This window comes from Chlamydotis macqueenii, chromosome 7 (assembly GCF_036417535.1).
Source record: "Chlamydotis macqueenii isolate bChlMac1 chromosome 7, bChlMac1.mat, whole genome shotgun sequence".
NCBI lineage: Eukaryota > Metazoa > Chordata > Aves > Otidiformes > Otididae > Chlamydotis > Chlamydotis macqueenii.
The window spans coordinates 31,948,799-31,966,638 of NC_141562.1; the positions used below are offsets into that span (position 1 = coordinate 31,948,799).

At 35.5% G+C, this 17,840-nt stretch overlaps 1 protein-coding gene across 1 annotated transcript in view; it reads left to right on the plus strand.

The window, feature by feature from the left end:
* ATRNL1 (attractin like 1) overlaps positions 1-17,387 on the plus strand; it is a 490,222-nt gene extending 472,835 nt beyond the window's left edge. The window contains exon 29 of the mRNA XM_086752524.1: positions 13,520-17,387. Coding sequence (XP_086608650.1) covers positions 13,520-13,644 — 125 coding nt within the window. The 3' untranslated portion in view covers positions 13,645-17,387. The remainder of the gene's footprint in view (positions 1-13,519) is intronic.
* The last annotated feature ends 453 nt before the right edge of the window (positions 17,388-17,840 follow it).

The following is a 17,840-nucleotide window of genomic DNA, read 5'->3' on the forward strand; positions in this document are numbered from 1 at the left end:
TATGAATTTATGCAGAACACAGTAGTCATCCCAGGTGAAATGTCTGTAACACCATCTTCGTCCCACCTAGCCAACAACAACCTATTATGGTTTTGCCTGGTGTTGCAGTCTTGCAGTAACTCAAAGCATATATTGATTTCAAAATGTTTCTCCAAAAGTAGTTTTCTTTTGCAAATAATCAGTACTCTAAATAGACTTATGTTATTTTCAGTGGGGAATACACAAATATGAGGCACATGATGTTTTAAGAAGAGCTGTCCTGGCTTCAGTGTCACACCAAAGCATCTCTCATTGAATGATGGCATTAGGAAATATAGTCATTGCACTAAGCCTAGGCAAACAAGCTAATCACTGTATTAGCATGCATTAGTTAATTTGGATGTAGCACTTTGGAGATAACAAGCTCAGTATTTTTATACTATTTTTCCTCCCTGAACACATCTCTTCATATTTAAACCACTATGGAAAGGTCAGTAAACTTTAATTTTGTAAATGAAAGCTCTACAATATGACTTGAAAGAGCTAGAAAAAGAAAGAAAAAAAAGAAAGAAAATTCAACTTGTTTAAGTCAGGCCTTCGATTTTGGGAGCCAGATTTATTCTACCAAGCTTTAAATCTCTTAACAGGCTCGTATATGGTTAAGCATTTTTTTCACTAAAAAATTTCTCATTATCTGGACTTAATGCAACTGCTAGTATGGACCAGAGGAGGCAAGTTTCAGGGCAACAGGTTGATTTTTCATGGGTAAATAGAAAGGTAAAGACTAGGAAGCCAGAAGAAAATGAAAAGACTGCATCATGACATCATCCTCAATCGAGTGCCCAGTTGTCTAAATTACTGAGCATGTGCCACTTTGCAGAGCACAGCAATGATGTACCCCAGCCTAAAGGCTGTTTGTTCCTGCAAGAGCCTCCTGGCCCTTCTTCCCTCCTCTTGAAATCCATCTCAGTGCGTCTGGAGAGAACTTAAACCACACTGCCTCAGCCTCTGTGGACCTTCAGCAGCTTCATGCACATCTCACGCTGCCACAAAGGATAGCTATATCCTTGAGGCCATCCCAGTGAGAAAAACACATTACTGTCGCTTTTGCAGAATTATTAGTGAAAGTACAGTTAAAGACATCAAAGATGAAAAGCTGCATAAAAATGTGCACCAGTTAACACACAGCTTTTAAAATCTCAAAGTAAATATTGTTCTTAAAGCACATGTGGGACTGAAATAATGAAATAAGGCTGGCTGTATTTAGATTATTCGCAATCTACTTCATCTCTCTTAAAGAAATAATTAGATAATAGTTCAAATGTGAACAGTTATTTTTATCTCTCTTTGTACATGGTGGACTTGTGTATTTTTCTTGGAAAAGAATTGCCCACTAAAATGAGAAGTCAGGAGAAGGACAAATAATATAAATTATGATGAAGATGTTTGCAGCTTTTAAAACCTGCCATACCACCACCTCCTCACACTATTACGATCCAAAGAGATGAAAGAATGTGGAAGGGAATTAGAGTAGTCATAGTAACTCACACGAGATTCACAAAGAGAATTCCTGATTATTGCAACTCCAGGTAGAGGAAAACAAGTACTTCATAAAGGCAGTTAAATAGCATGGGGACTGGAGTTTAATGGAACAAGAAGCAGCAAAAATAAGAATGGAAATTGGAGGGCTGTTTGGAAGGAAGGCAATGAAAAATAGTGTAGGAGAAAAGCAGGAATCCTATATATCCCACTGTTGTTATATTGAATGCTTGTCCAAACAAGACAGAACAAACAAAAAATCAACTCACAAGTTCACACATGTGAACACAAGCCTTACAGAGGCTTAGGTAAGTCCCTCTCATCTCTGACACTGCCCTTTTTTGAGGATAATACCTTCTATTAGTGAACCTCACATCTTGTGAAATCCCATTCCCACAGCTGGTTGGTTTTCTTCCCCCTCACCTTTCAAGATAGAGGTCAGAAAACCTGGTGCCCCACCTGTTATAAACAAGATGCAGTTTGCCACTGATTGCCTACTATTTCCACTCTTAGCACCCAAGCTTGCAGCAAGCGTTTGATGAACTAATCCTAAGCAGGAACGATGCTTTTCATTATCACCACCTTTTCTGTTCTTTATGAAAATCAATGTTTGCTTATGGCTGCTACAGAGTCTCAAGTGTATGGTGTCTAATGGTATTGCTTTCAAGTTTTATATTTTATCTTTATAACTTCGGATAATTATTTATAGCTGCAAATCATAATGTAGCGGCATTATGGGAAACAGAAGCTGGATTGCACTGCAAAGGGAAGAACAGATTCAGGGTTTATTATATTATTATATTATAGAAGGCACTTGAGAGGCTATGGAAGAAAGCAACTCGAATTGTAGCAGTTCTCAGAAGCTGGGATAGTACGAAACAGATTTCATTCACAACACACTCTTGTATCATCATCACTGTGTATATAGCCATTAAAATATAATTGAAATATAGAAAAATCAGGAAATGAGAGAACTGAAGCCAAGTTTTTCACATGTGATCAAAAAGCATATGGGAAAAAAATAGAGGGGAAAAAGGTCAGCAGTTAAATAGAAAATAGAAGACAACATAATTTCTGCTTTTATAAAACAGATGGGAGATTTAGCAAAATTACAGTGAGGGAATTATAATGTCCTGCTGTAGGTTTGTTTCTCCTTCATCACATAGTAAAAACTTTTTTAAATTCATAAATGGAAACTAGCTCCTAATCACATCCTGGAAATACAAAGCCAGCAGAGCGCTTTATACAGGATGCCTGTTTTTAATGAAATATTGTGAAGAACAATGAACAGAGTTGCTCTGAATTTTGACTCTTATCTCAAAAACCATCCTGACTTTGGAAAACTCCAAGCAGAGTGTATCTCTTGCCACATCATCTTCTCCTTGGTTTCATTTCTGCCACTTCTTACTCTCATGGCTAGTGATGAGGAGGGTCTGCTGTAGTAACTCTTCAGTATCTGAAGGTTTATTTTCATGGAGTGCATCTTCTGGAGCTGACACTGCTGGGAAATGGACTTTATGAGCATTTCTGGAATGTATCTTTCACTTAGTTTCTACCTTTTACTTTCACACCCATTTAGTAGCATGAGTCTTGTTCAATAGGAAATGAGTGAGAGATTTTACTTTGTTGTATAACAACCTGGCGTGCACATTAGGCTGAGATTTATGACAAATCTGTTCCCAAGAGGAATTTTTCACAGCTCCTGTGTCTCTTATGGATGTGGCCCCTAAAGGAGAAACACTGAACCTGAATTTGGTGTGTCAGAGGATCTCTCTCAGTTGTTTTTTTTTTCCCAGTTACATCTTCTAGATACAAAGGGGTATCTAGAGGAATGTTTTAAATGGCAAACTCTATAGTTTGGTAATCTTTGTACCAGAATAGGTCTTTCAATTCTTATAATGGGACTGAGAAATGAGACAATGAGTGCTACTTGTTGCAGTGTGAGTACACAAAGAGCTAGGTAACAAGCTGTGACTATCTACTGTCAGTTTTCTAGTTTTCCCTCTCCAAACTCAGAAGCATGCCTGGGGCAGGTAATATATTTTCAGTGATATGCAGTCATCGTATTGCTATCTCGCAGTTTCAGGCGTTAGCTCTACCTGTATGTGTCACACAAACAGAAATGGTGCTCTGTTACTATAATTTTACTGATATTTATCTATATTAACTGTTCAGGACCAAGTGTATGTAATCAATTATGAACATGCATTGTTTTAAATGGAACTCTATTTCTATACATTTTGGCACAATATCCATGTCTAAGTGTGTCATTTTGCCTATTAAAGTAATAATATAGCATATTCAGTGCTATATAGATTCAGGAAGGAATAAATGAGTAGCTGTATAGCTTGCCTGTGTCTACTGGAATCCCATTCAGAATTACTTTCTTTCAGTGCTAAGCAGGATTCTGGTAGGGGTATTTGTATAAAATCTTTGGGTTTTTTAATGTTTTTTTATTACTTGAGCTTTTCAACCTTTTACCAAGCTTTTCTGCTAGATCTAATAAAAATCAATGTTCTGTATAAGCTGATGGTAGCTTTGCTGATGGAACCTCCCTAATATTGACAGCAGGGCATTTGTGTCTTTTTTTTTTATCTTTTTCTTTTTCCTTATTCTTGGGCATTAATAGGTACTGAAACTACAAATATGGTTATGTTAGAGATCCTGAGGATATTCAGTAATATTTCAAAATACGGTTCAAAATTCTGGGCACGCTTTCTGTCCTGTTGACTTAATTCTGTGTTACGTTCCCAAGATCGTTTGTTTTGTCAGTGACTGCTGGCTATGTAGCTGGGGATGTACTGAATGTCTAATTGTGGAAATCAGCAGAATACTGAAAAACTGGCATTGTTATTTGGCCAGAACCAAATTACAAGCCAAATAGTGGTTAGAGCTATGATATATTGCAGCAGTATGTTGGAAATTGAAAACAAGTCCAGCACTTCTTCAACCTTGGAAAGCAAAACTTCTAAGTGAGAATGCATGATGGGAAAGCACTGCAGATACCATCCCTACTTCTGATTAAGCTGCAGTCCTATTGAATTTCTGATGAACTGTAATCATTTTTTTGTATGAACATGTTCATCACTTTCTGGTTTAAAGGCAATTTTTGACAGTGGAAAAAAAAAAGCCAGCACCTGCAAAATAAAGGTGCAAGTGAGAAACAGCATCTTTGGGGATTATTGCTCTGATCTTCTCCCTTAAAAGTAAATGATAATGTAAGTAAAATTGTTTTTTCTCTAGTGGGGGCAGAATTGGCCCCTCTTGGGCCCTTATACCTGTTGTCTTTAAGGTTGTGTGTTTTGTCTTGAGGAGGAGAGTAGTAAAGCTGCAAATCTGACAATATACGTTATCACCCAGATGGAACATCAGGGAGGTATTCACAAAAACTGAATTTCACCTGATGAGGTTAATCACCCCAGATTTCCTCTACAGACAGAAAGAGATCTGCTTTAAATCACCCCCCAGAAGTAAGGCCCCTCTGGAGGGAAGCAAACCCCAGTGAATGTATCTGCCTTTTCTCCTTCTAACTGTTCTCCTGATTGCCTGGTTGTGTTCGAACCTTCTCTGTGTTTTCCTGATACTCACACATGTATATGCACACACACATGTGCGGATATTCTGAGTACTTAATTGCATTAAATGACAGTTCAGCACTGTATTAATGGAGTGGCAATCACACTCGGTTTATACGAACGATAAATCTCTGTCTCGCAGGTGGTCAACCTACTCACGGTGTTTAGTAAGGCTTTAGGTGTCATCACAGTGGTCAAAGAGTCCAACCTGCATGAGTGCATTTGAGTAAAAAGCTTTAAAAATGTAACTGAAGCTCACAATTTTTTACAATTTTCATACCTTCACTTTCCTCTGATTGGCATGCATGATTGCAATAAAAGGAGATTGCTGAAGATACAGATAAAGAGTAAAATAATGCTGTATGAGTAACCTCAAGTGCACTGGTCTGGATGAGGCTTTTGCAATCCAAACGTGTCTAATTACTATAGAGAGGTTCATAAACTAACCCCAATGGGTCACAGCTGTGATACTGACTTCTAAACAAAATCAATTATAATTTTGTTTGTATTTACCCTGGTATTGCTTAAAGTAAGTGAAAATAGTGCTTCTTCAGTACTCCAAGTAGATTTTTTTTTTCTCTTCTACAGAAATAGGTTTACAAGACCAAATTAGATTCTGGAATGATTAATGCATTTCACCAAATTCTTGCAGAGTAGCAAATTAGTTTATAGTGATTTTCTTGAAAACAAATTAAACGGCTGCAAAACATCACAAGAATAGAGATGTTTTTCATAACATATGGATAAATGATTCAATGGAAAGGAGATGTAATCAAACTGAAAATTTAATAGTTTGTGTGAAAAAAAAAATCCAAATGTTTCAAATATCACTGTCCATTATGGAAGCCTGTGTAATCACTTGCATTTTAACACATGATGTGTAATATACAGTGGAAGAGGATCAAGGAATTAATCTGCATGAGATTTGCACATATCCTGCAGATTATTTCTTTTTGGCTGTTTTTAATAGCCATCGGTTAAAGACCAACACCCTTGTTTTGCTAATAACTTCAAATAACAATTATTTTGTGAATGACAGATGATTTGCCATAAGTGATTGATAGTTTTCTGAAAATGTTACATATCATATGAATTTGCCTCCCCCCCCCCCCAAAATGTAATCGTATTTTGCTGCTGATACACCTGTTTCAGACTCCACAACTTATATTCAAGAAATGTAGGGTAGAGAAAGTCTGATCGCATGCATGATTATTCATTCATTCATGCATAATTATTCATCTTGTTGCTTATTTTTTAATGCAAAAGGAAAAAAAATGCACACAAAAATCCACCATCATGTTGTATAAAACAAGCCATGTTGAAAAAGACAATGGAATAGTTAGGGACATTCTCAGATTTCTGTAATTACCCTTTGTGGTCCAAGGTCCAAATATTACAAAAATTGAATAAAATAATGGTCTAATAGTAGATAGCTTGTCTGTAATTACTGCCAAGGTAAAATTTCTTAGATAAAAGAATCAAGATGCTGTCCATCTGGTTTTGCCCAGGTATTTTTTGACTGTCATTCCTTTGCTTCCTTGCCACCAGACTGCATAGTGTTGATAAATTCTGCTGCTGCAGCCTCTCCAAAACACCATCTTCCCACTGCATCACCAGAACAAAAGCCCTTGCCCAGGATCTCTGCAGCTTATTTCTGAATTACTGCCACATTGGGTGACTGCTGTCTTAACTGCATTTATTTCAGATCTTTTTCTTGACTCTTTTTTATAATAAAAATAATAAGTAATTTTTATTAGCTCCATGCATTTCCTTTTTTATTGCCTTGAATATCATTATTCATCTTCAAGACCCATCATGACTTACCATTCCCTGTCTATCATCTCTTATGCAGTCTCAGATGAGAGGTTCTCTTCCAGCTCAGATCAGCCATTATCTCAGTCTTCCTCTCCCACTTGTTAAGTAAGCGTATTTCTACTTCTAAGTGCAAAGCACACAGGTCAGATTGGTGTACGGGTCTGACAGTGCAGTCTGGTGAAATGCAATAAACTCATATTAGTTTCTTTTAAAAGTAATCCGTGAAGGAGCAGTTGAGGGAACTGGGGTTGTTGAGTCTTGAGGAAAGGAGGTTGAGTGGAGACCTTATTGCTCTGTACAACTACCTGAAAGGAGGTTGTAGTGAGGTGGATGTTGGTCTCTTCTCCCTAGTAACTAGTAATAGGAGGAGAGGAAACGGCCTCATGTTGTGCCAGGGGAGGTTTAGATTGGATATTAGGAAAAAGTCCTTAAACAGAAGGGTTATCAAGCATTGCAACAGGCTGCCCAGTTAAATGGTTGAGTCACCATCCCTGGAGGTATTTAAAAGATGTGTACATGTTGCACTTAGGGACATGGTTTAATGGTGGACTTGGTAGTGTTAGGTTAACGGTTAGACTTGATGGCCTTAAGAGTCTTTTCCAACATAAACGATTCTGATTCTATGATTCTTGTGTTCCAGGAGGGCTTGAGTGGAGACAAGAGGGTGGGAGAAAAAAAAGTTAATCAACATTAGATTGCACCAATCCCACCACCGTAGTGTCTCTGACTCCTCACTAGGCCCCCTTCATCAGTACGGTGTTTGTTTGTCCTGCTGAACAGACAAGAGCTATCCCAAAGTGCATAGTCAATCCCTGCCTGTCCAGAGCCAGAGAGACCAAACAGCCCATGCTGCCTCTTAGCCACTGGCAGGCTGGATAATTTAAAGACACCAGATGTTGGACAGACTGTTACAGACTAAACTACAGATATCTCACACTGAAAGGGAAGGGGAAACTGCCTGACCATATACCAAAAAAAAATCACTACCGACCTCTTGGAGCACAAATATTTCACACAAATATGTAAGGCCATTTCCTTTTCAAAATGAGAAGAATTGGGAAAGGCTGAACATTTTGTAAAAGATCCTTTATTGTATAGTCTGCATTTCCCACAAACTGACAGCAAGTAATTTATAAGTCTATTCTGGGAATAAGAGTTCCTTAGCCCCTTATAGATAGCTGTTATTACTAAATACCAAGGGTATAATGCAAAGGAGCATGACATCTCCTCTCTGCTAGTGTGTGGCTATTTAATTTCACACTATCATTATTTAGTTTATTATTGTTGTAGTTTAAGCTCTGTCTCATATTTTACTTATTTAATTAAGTTATATGCATAAGAAAAGGAAAATGTAACTCCTGGAGTCTTGGCTGTCTTCCCATCTAGCAAAAATTATCAAGGAAAGAAAATGATGGGGCTACTTGCCCAAAGTAATTTCCTAGTTAGTTTAGTTTGTTTAATACATCTTTCTCATAGTAAGAGTTGTGTCAACTTCAAGTACGTATCCATGCACCAAACAGGAAGAGAAGCCCATAAAAAGACTGATTTTGAGGTGCTGTCAACTTGTCCTTTTTCAAAAAAAATATAATTCCAATTAAAAAACATTCCATGTGACAGGTTGTGAACATACTCATTCTTCTTGGCAGTTGCTTATGATTGTTTTTTTTTTTCTGTGACTAAGTCCATGATCTCTGGATATTGTCTAAGAACACATGCCAGATCAGGACCCTCAGATAGACATGAAGGATTTGACTATTTTCTGACTTTGAAATGAACATAGCTCTGCTGTGAGATACAATGGTTCCTTTAGCCATGTACAATCTTAATTTTTCTACTGGAAAACAGGCACTTGACTATCAGATTTTTACATGGTTGGGAGAAGGTTTTGTGGATCATACTTTTGAATCTCAAATTTTGTTCTGGTTCCATTTCTGTGCCTTTTGGATAACTCCTGTCATGACTGGATCTATAGAGCAGGACTGTGTAGCACAAACAACATTCTGGCCTCTTCAGACATGAAAATTAGTCCACTTGGAGAAAGTTTGGTTAAGAAAACAGGGACAGTATAGGAAGTATCAGACAATCTTGAAAATCTTATGAAAAAAAACTAAACTGAATGAGAATACATATAAAAATATATGATTCTCAGAAAGTGAGATAATTTTTTCAGTGGGTACTCAGAAACACTTGCCTAGTAACAACCTTCTTGAAAGTTATGCTCCTCCATGATTATAGACACTATAGCTAACATATATATTGCCTATGAAGAATAAATATGCAGTCCATAAAGGTATGGATCCATAAAGGTTATGGTGAATGTTCTCTACTTCATCAAATTAAGAAACAGTTAATATAAAACTTCGTTATTAAAAAGATGGTTTTGTATATAAAAGTCATTTCTACATATGTAATATACCTTGTGTATTTTCAAAATAGTTCTTTATAGACTTGAAATAATGATAAATGACAGAACCCATTAAAATTCCCTATGTAATAACTGGTAGTTTTATTTATGAGCATGAAATTTTCTTCACTGGCTTCACCGTGTGCTGTGGTCATCTTCATGAGGCAATGGAGGCTATAATTCTCATCACTTACTCAGCATGTCTTCAAACTGCTTAGATCCATTTGTACAGATATTCACAGGTATTACATCTCCTACAATGGAAGGACTTTGAATAACAGATCCCTTATGATAAAAGGACTCTGTCCACTATTAGGTGAGCAGGTACAGTAACACATCTTTAAAGAACCAACAAATGGAAGTAACACAATGACTGCTGGGTGCTGAAGGGTGAAGCTATTAATTTAATAGTATAGCACTTACCCAGTCTTTTCTGTTTAAGTCTCTCTGTATGGCAGCTGTCATTTTATTTTCATTGCTTAAGGTCACCTTAAGCAATGACTATAATTGTGGTTAAAATGTCAAAAAAAATTTAATTTATGTACCTGAGTTGTAGTTATTTTATTATCTTCGGCTTTCAGAATGCTCTGATTGCGTGTAACAATGAAAAAGTGTACAATTTAATCAAATGAAGACATCTATCCAAAAGTTATCTCTGAATAATACATATTTAAATTGAAAAAACCATTTCCAGTTACCTGCATAACCATGAATCTGAGATCATTCTTTGTTCCCTTACTTTTAACAAAGGGGATAGTAAGAACTCAATGAATTTCTCATTAAAAGGAACAATAGAGGAGGAAAAAAAAAGGTTTTAAATATGCATGTAAGGCTAACTTTTTTCAATGTAAGTTTTTCTTTCTACTTTGAGAGATAGTGTAGCCTTACATCAGTTCAAATGTAGCTGTATACAATCAGAGGAAAAATGTTTAAACATCCCAGCATGGGTATTTCCATTTAAATCTGATTACAGTGAAATAAAACTGTAGCTATTAAAGGTTTAGAAGAACTACAAATACAAGCAGTAAAAGAAGACAGTTAGTAAATGAGGTAGTAAAACATTTCAGCAGGGCAAACAGTTTATAGCACTCAGCCTTCCTGTAGCAGACTGTGCTATTCACTACAGACCCGTGCACTGTTCCCTGAACTGCGCTTAAACCTGCAATTAACCTTTCACGCCTAATGAAGCTGTTTTGCTGCAAAATTAAAATATATAGTACTGCCTGTTTTTACAGAGACTGGGAGGAGAGCATCTCGAAATGAATGACTTTTTCAGATGCTTTTGTTCAAATGCAGAATTAAAGTGCTGTTTGTATATAAATTGGGAATGTGCTTTTCAAGGCAATCTCATTTGATGTGCTGTATTTTATTCCTGTACTTATTAATTGTTTTGCATAATTGTAAAAAAAAAAAAAGACAAAAAATTCACACACCAGTAATTTTATGATTAGACACTTACTTCCTGAGAATAAACTATTACCATTTAACTTCCATTAGGAAAGACAATAGTTCTGCTAAAGATAACCAAGTTCATATTGCTTTCTCTGGTATTTTTCTCATTGTGGATGCAATTACCTCTTACAAAAATATACTTTCCACTTATGTATTTGACTGGGCTCAATTCTTAATGATCTTCCCATACATATCCTTAAAACAAGCTGGAGGTTGTTTTAGCTACATAGAACTAGGTCAGGTTATTTCTATAACATTTAGTAGAAAAACAAACTAAACTTAAAAATAGGTCCAGTTCTGCAGCTGGGATTGAATTTCCAGAAATTACAGTATTAGAGGTGACCCATTGATTCTCCATGTGGGGTGCTTACTGATTCCACTGTTCCTTTCTGCCACCTTACTTGAGTCAGAAGCAACCAGAGACCATGTACTGGTTTGGAAAATACCAGTTTGAATGATAGGTAGGTTATTTAAATTGCAGCATTCAGGGAAGATGGGTAAATAAAAGAACTTAAGAAATGAGGTAACAGATATAGAGCACTATACAATGTACAGTTCCAACTTTAATGACTATTAATGTATTTACATTTGTTGTTTAGATACAAAACCTGTGAAATAAAGGGAATGGTTTGGGTTTTTTTTCTTTTAATGAATATTTAAGGACCAGCATTTTTATCAAATCTTCTGTTGTATTTTGATGTAAATTCTGCTTGCTTGCAGTGTCTGTGCATCAGCTTGACTTGGTAAATGAAATTCCTTGAGACTGCCAGTCTGAAATAATGAATTGTTCCCCCAGTTAATTGTATTGCTTTGATAACAAAGAACTCTGCTGGGCGTAGAAAACATAATAAATGAATTTAATCAGATGATTTGTGTGACGTTTTGAAAAATGATATTCTATAGTGACCCAATTTTAATGGAACTCTAACAGCATGCCAGTATATTCCAGTATGCAGCATTAGATTTGAAGGAAATAATTCTTCCTTTTTGTTAATTGTTATGTAAAGTGAGGTTAGCATCATACATCCAAGTGTCTTTTAAAATATTTATAAAAAATGGAAAATATGTTTTCCTAGTAATAATTATTCCATTTAGCATACTCCCTAAGCCTAGCTATTAAAGACAGGATCACATGTAAGCAACCATCAAAATGTTATTTAAGTTTTATCCCTCAATTTGCTAATACCACATACTGCTGACACTTTAAAGGTGTCTCAAAATTTCAGAAATTTAATTTATCAAAGTCCAATTTAAGGCATCACTAGCTCATGCTAGAAAATATATGTGTATGTGAGAAAAAGACTTAATTAACCTTGGCTCTTGCATATCCTGAAATGTAGTGATGATAATTGTACTTAGCATTTTACACTATAGTGCTGTGTGTTTTCAAAAATCTGTATGCACATTAATTATTTCTTGCAACATTTTTGTGAAGTAAGAAAGGTAGTGTTACAGTGTGCAAGAGCATACAATTTTTTAGGATACTGGAAACCTGAACCGAATCTGACAGTGTATCATATAATAAGAAGCCTGTAGAAATACTTGTAAGTGAAAAATATTTTTTTGCCCAGTTTCTCAGTAGATAAGTGCAATGAGGGAATGCATTCTGGATTTGGATTCATTAATAGATGAACTGAGTTTTATATTGGCCTGAGTTAAAAAGTAGAGACTGCCTGTTAAATATGGTGAAAAGTATTTTCGAAGGTTTCCTTGTGGAATAGTGCTGTTATTGGTTAGCGATTGACAAGTGTTGGACAGTATGGAGAATCAGCACTATCTTTACCTATATTACGGGTATATATAGATGTGCTTTTGCAGGTATAAGCCTCATGGTTTTATTGCAGCCATGGTGTAGTAGAACATATGAATGATGTGAGCACTCCTTATCCATTTCATTGTGATATCGCCTGTGTGAATTTAAAAATTCAGAGCTACCACGTATTGTGTTGTTAGTCAGCATTTCAGCAGAAGTCAGTAATTTCTAGAAAGTATGCAGTAACAAGCAAATGGAAGAGTAAATTCTTAAACTACTCATTTCCTAAGCATGCCTGTTCATGCCCTCTGTAATATCTTGTTAAGATTATAACAGATCATGAAATATCAACAACTTAACCAGAATCTGAAACAGAACCATTTTGGTGAGTTGACAACATTTAGAATTTATCCAGGCCAACACCATCACAGTTCACTGTCTGTTCACAAATCCCTGCATTCTGGAAAGATATTTTCTTATCTTTTTGTTCATGGTAAATACTAACCTCTGAATATTCCCAAATTAGGGAGGCATATATATTGCAAAGGGATATATTCAAGGATAAAATTTTGTCTTAATCGTGGTCTCCATTTCTCTTTTATTTTCTGATTTCATAGTTTCATCCATTTCTAAATGCAATGCACAGACATTTCATAAGAGAAAATCCATGTCATAGAGCTGCTGGTCCACATAACCAAGAAAATGGTGATAAAGAGCTAAGATCACACACACACACACACAAAATCAATAAAGGACTTAAATGGAACTTAGTTCTCCTGATTTCCAGTCTAGTGTCTTAACTGCACTTTTTTCTTCCTTTGTTTCTTCACTGTTACCAGGTAGCATTTTAGAAAGTGAGAACTTGTTATCTAATCTGAAATAAAGCTGATCGCCTCTGGGAAAGTACAAAAACTTGGCCTGAAAAGGAACCATCACACTGCTATGGAACTCTTCTAGGAAAGCTGGGCATTAAATTTTGTTTTTCCTTTATTTATCTTACAGGTCTTGCAATTGCCAGTGCGCTGATAGACATTTCACAACAGAAGCCTGCAGACTGTAAAGATAAGAGTTCAGGAGTCAGAAATCGAAAACATCATCTTTCAACACGTCAAGGAACTTGTGTCTGAGATTCACGAACTACAATTGTATATTCTGTAATGTTTTCTTTTTAAATGGCTTCCATTGAAAGCTATAATACAGCCTCAGTTTTTATGGAGGCAAATCTATGAATGAACATATGAGGTACTGTGCTCTGTTATAGTCACACAGCCTACTATACCCCAAAGCAGAACAAACTTATGGTAGGTATGCATATGTTTGATCAGCTTTAACAAAAAGAGTGGATCCTAAAAATATGAAATAAAATACGTACTATTCTAAAGCCTGAACATATCAGGGAAAATCCTTGAACAGAACTAGGAAAAACTGTACATTGTTTTGTAATGTAGAAGGGAATTGTATAATTGAAAACTAAGCAAATTCCAGGAAACTAAAGGACATTTTTGTATAGCTTAATGTAACAATGAGAATTGTACAGTTCTTTCCTTGTAATCAGCATTAAGATTTCTTTCCAGCGAGCAGGAACTAAAGAGGATCATTTGGATTTAGGTGTTCTTTTATCATTGCCCAAAATAGGTGGGCAGCTTTTGAATTTAGCATAGGTATAACCCAAGAACACCACATGTAGTATTTGAAAGATAATTCCATTTTAAAAAAATTTGGTTTAAGTACTTCCTGATTATTTTTTTTTAGCTTGCAAAAGCCGCAGAAACATAATCCGGGCTGCAGCAGAGTGATGGTTGGGCTTTCATGTTTCTGTACCTAAGAGTCTATTCTGAATTCTGAACTATATATTTTACAAAGAGTGCACGTGGGTCCTCCATGCCAGCTAAATGATTACCAAAATTAATTGAGCACAGAAAGCTACTTCTGCAATAGTTTGCTGGTTTTTTTTCCAAGACAGTGTCCAAGACTGCAAGTCTAAGGAGAATTTAACTTGCTGTTATTCTACCTGCTCCCATTTCAATATTGAAATTTGCTAGTATTTATATATTCTCTTGACCTCCAAGCAGAAGAAATTAATCCCAGTCAGCACTTTGACCCTTATTTTTATAATAAAGTATGGATTTTTTTTTTTCCTCCCAGCTGTAGAATTTCATCTCATTCTCACTTTCACACCAGTTAAGTAATTCCCTGCATAACAATAAATAAATAAATAAATAAATATTTAGAAATCCAAGTTGCTTCCAACAGTGATTCTCAAATCTGACATCTAGTATGGAATCTCACACAATCAGTACTCAGCAACAAAAAGCAGATGAAAGGGTTTCCTTTCTATAGGACATTAGTCTTGTGGCGGCTCAGTCACCACAACAGACAACCTAGCAAAAAGCTTTAATGGCCCTCGGTCTTTTTATTGGTTCAAAATTCATGAATATACAGAAAAATGAGAAAATGCTAAGGGGTAGGTAGCAGACATATCATATTCTCATTTACGTATTATATGTTGACAGCCGTATAATATGAAACCAGTAGTTTTATACAAGCTTGTTGAAAGTAGAGTTTCTCAACTCCAGATTTGCCACCATACTAGTACAGGAGAGCGATACGAAGGTATAAATGCCTCATGTAATGATAGACTTTTGGTAAATATGAAAGATATAAAAAGATAATTGATGTTTACTACTATATCTGTATTTTTCATGTTCTTTTTATTTCAGGAAGATGATGACATTTTACTGTTTATAGTTGACTACAGAGTTACTTGCATGCCATGGTGGTGCAGTAGCGGTAATAAAGCCCTGTTGTGAGTTGTGTTTATTTCGTAATGCCATTCATACATAGAAGTACTCGGCTTTATTTGGATGAGGACTAAATGTAAAAATAACTATAAAAAAGGAATGATTGTACAGTATGTAGTTATATCTTATACAGGAATATTAGGTTGCATCTAACCATGACTGCTCTATTGTTTTGATAAATTATGCACTTACGAATTATGGTATAATTATTTCTTATGCTGGCATGATTGTTTCAGTATTTTCATATCTTAAAATAAGATTATTATCCTAAAATAATGCCATCACAATCTTGTAACTTTTATTGCCTATTCTGACCTCAATCTCTTATATCTTGAAACTTTAAAAATTCCTTTTTAAAGCTTCTGTTGGGAACTTTCAATCAGTGCTATTTAGCATAGTGAAAAAACCGTCTTGAACACAACCCTTTCTGTCAGTTTTAAAGTTAGTCTGTTCAAATGAATATAAGCCGATGGAACCGGTTTATATGATGCACACACTTCTGAAAAGGAAAAAACCACTTGTCTGGAATATATTCCGAACTCTGTGTTATCCTCAACCTCAACATTTCACGTAAGAAATATACAGTGTGTGTTTTGTGGAGATACACAGAAAGATCATGTAGTACTGTAGAACAGTTTTGACTGTACTCACTCGTAAAGGATTACATTCCTCCATATCTCAACCGGAGTCTGACAAATACTTGAAAAGCAGGTATGAGTTTTAAAGGGATTAAAATGTTTTATTGCAACACTGAAGATGGGCAAATAGCTATCAGCCATTTTATTGTGTTACCAGTTAAAAATGTTATTTTATTGTACAAGAAAAGTTTGTTTGTCATGGGATCATTCAGCATTTTCATTCACTCTGAGAGTGTTTTTTTCCTAAAGTATCTTTCTTCTCCCAGGGTCCCTGATTGCATGCAAATTAGTAAAGTCATATAATAATTAAATAAATAAATAAAAATACTTATATCATGGCCACACTTAAATGCCAGAAGTCTGCCAATAAACCTTAAACAAAAGTTTCAGAATAACTGTTACAGCTTTCTATTTGAAAGGTATAAAAATAGCATAATGTGTCTGATAACTACATTTTGTTAGTTGTTGGCAAGCGCAAACTTTTTAATAATGACCACTGAACATCAGATGAGATGCTTTATCAACTGTCACATTGTGATTGCTTCATGAAAAAGCCAGGCTTTTTAAAACCCTGTTCTCCAGTTTAGCTTTTGAACTCTTTCTTAGAGTCAGAAAATATTGAATGGCCTGTTTTATCCCTAATGTGATTTATGTTGGACGAAAAACAGATGACTAAGTGCTATTCTGGAAAGTAAGCCCCAGTGAAGTTCTGATTGTCAGGATTCCACCTACGCTCCCTCAGTCCATAGATTCTGCTGAGGGAAATCCAGCAGCTATGAATTACCGTTCAAAATATGAGATAGACTGTCCATGGTAGCATGGGTTCACTATTTCAGTTCTTCTGTGTACTTGTGTATTTATATGAAGTGCTGAAACTACTTAAATCATATTTCTGCACATATAAATAATACTTTAGAATACTTGCTTCCATTCATTGCATTCCTATGAAATGTAATGAAATACTAGTTTACATATACAAAAAAAAAATGGTTATCAATATGTTGCCACTATTAAAATTGTATCCTTAAATAAAGGACAAATTCTAGATACATTAAGGCATGAAGATACCATTAATTAGGAACATTATGATTTATCTGATTTGAAAATTTTCATAGCTGACTGCTCTCTTTACAGAGCACTCTCATCTTCCCAAATCAAAAACATTTGGATAAGTTCAGATTGGAATGTAGAATATGTTATATGTAAAATCTGCAGCAATAATTATTTTCTAAATAATCTAATGTAGAGATTTGGAATCCTGATGGTAAGAATTTTAGTTTGGGATCACTTTAGCAGATGTTCATCTTTATGCATAATCATTTTCATAGTATTCATCTAAATGATAAAGTCATTATGTATCTAATTTCATGATCAGTTTTTTAAAAAGCATCTGAAAGGTTTCTTGACAATAAAGGAAAAGTCTCTGTTAAAGGCGAATAACAATCCCTCTCATTTTTAAGCAAAGTTGTCGTATCCAGAATGCTTGACATCACTGGGGAAAATTAAATAAATTAACTCTATTTTTCAGTCTCTAAGGTGCAGCATTACCTGAAAAGCTGTAGTTTACTGATACTTATTTCAGATAATCTCCAGAGTGAGGTATGGAATACTCAAGGCTATTTTAGGTGCTTATAGTAAATAATGGCAAAACTACTGTGGTCTACAGGTGGCCAAAGCTTCCCATATTGTCTTCAGCTGTACTTGCTTTTTAAGTCCTCATGAAGAACAACAATGCTGGCAAAAACAGGCATTGCAGAACCTGGCTTGTATAACTCAGGGCCATATGTTGTTTCAGCTTTTCCTTATTTAATGCTATTTCACTTTCAAAAGGAATGGTTGTATTTCTATATGACCGCATATATGACCACATGTGGCCATTTCTAT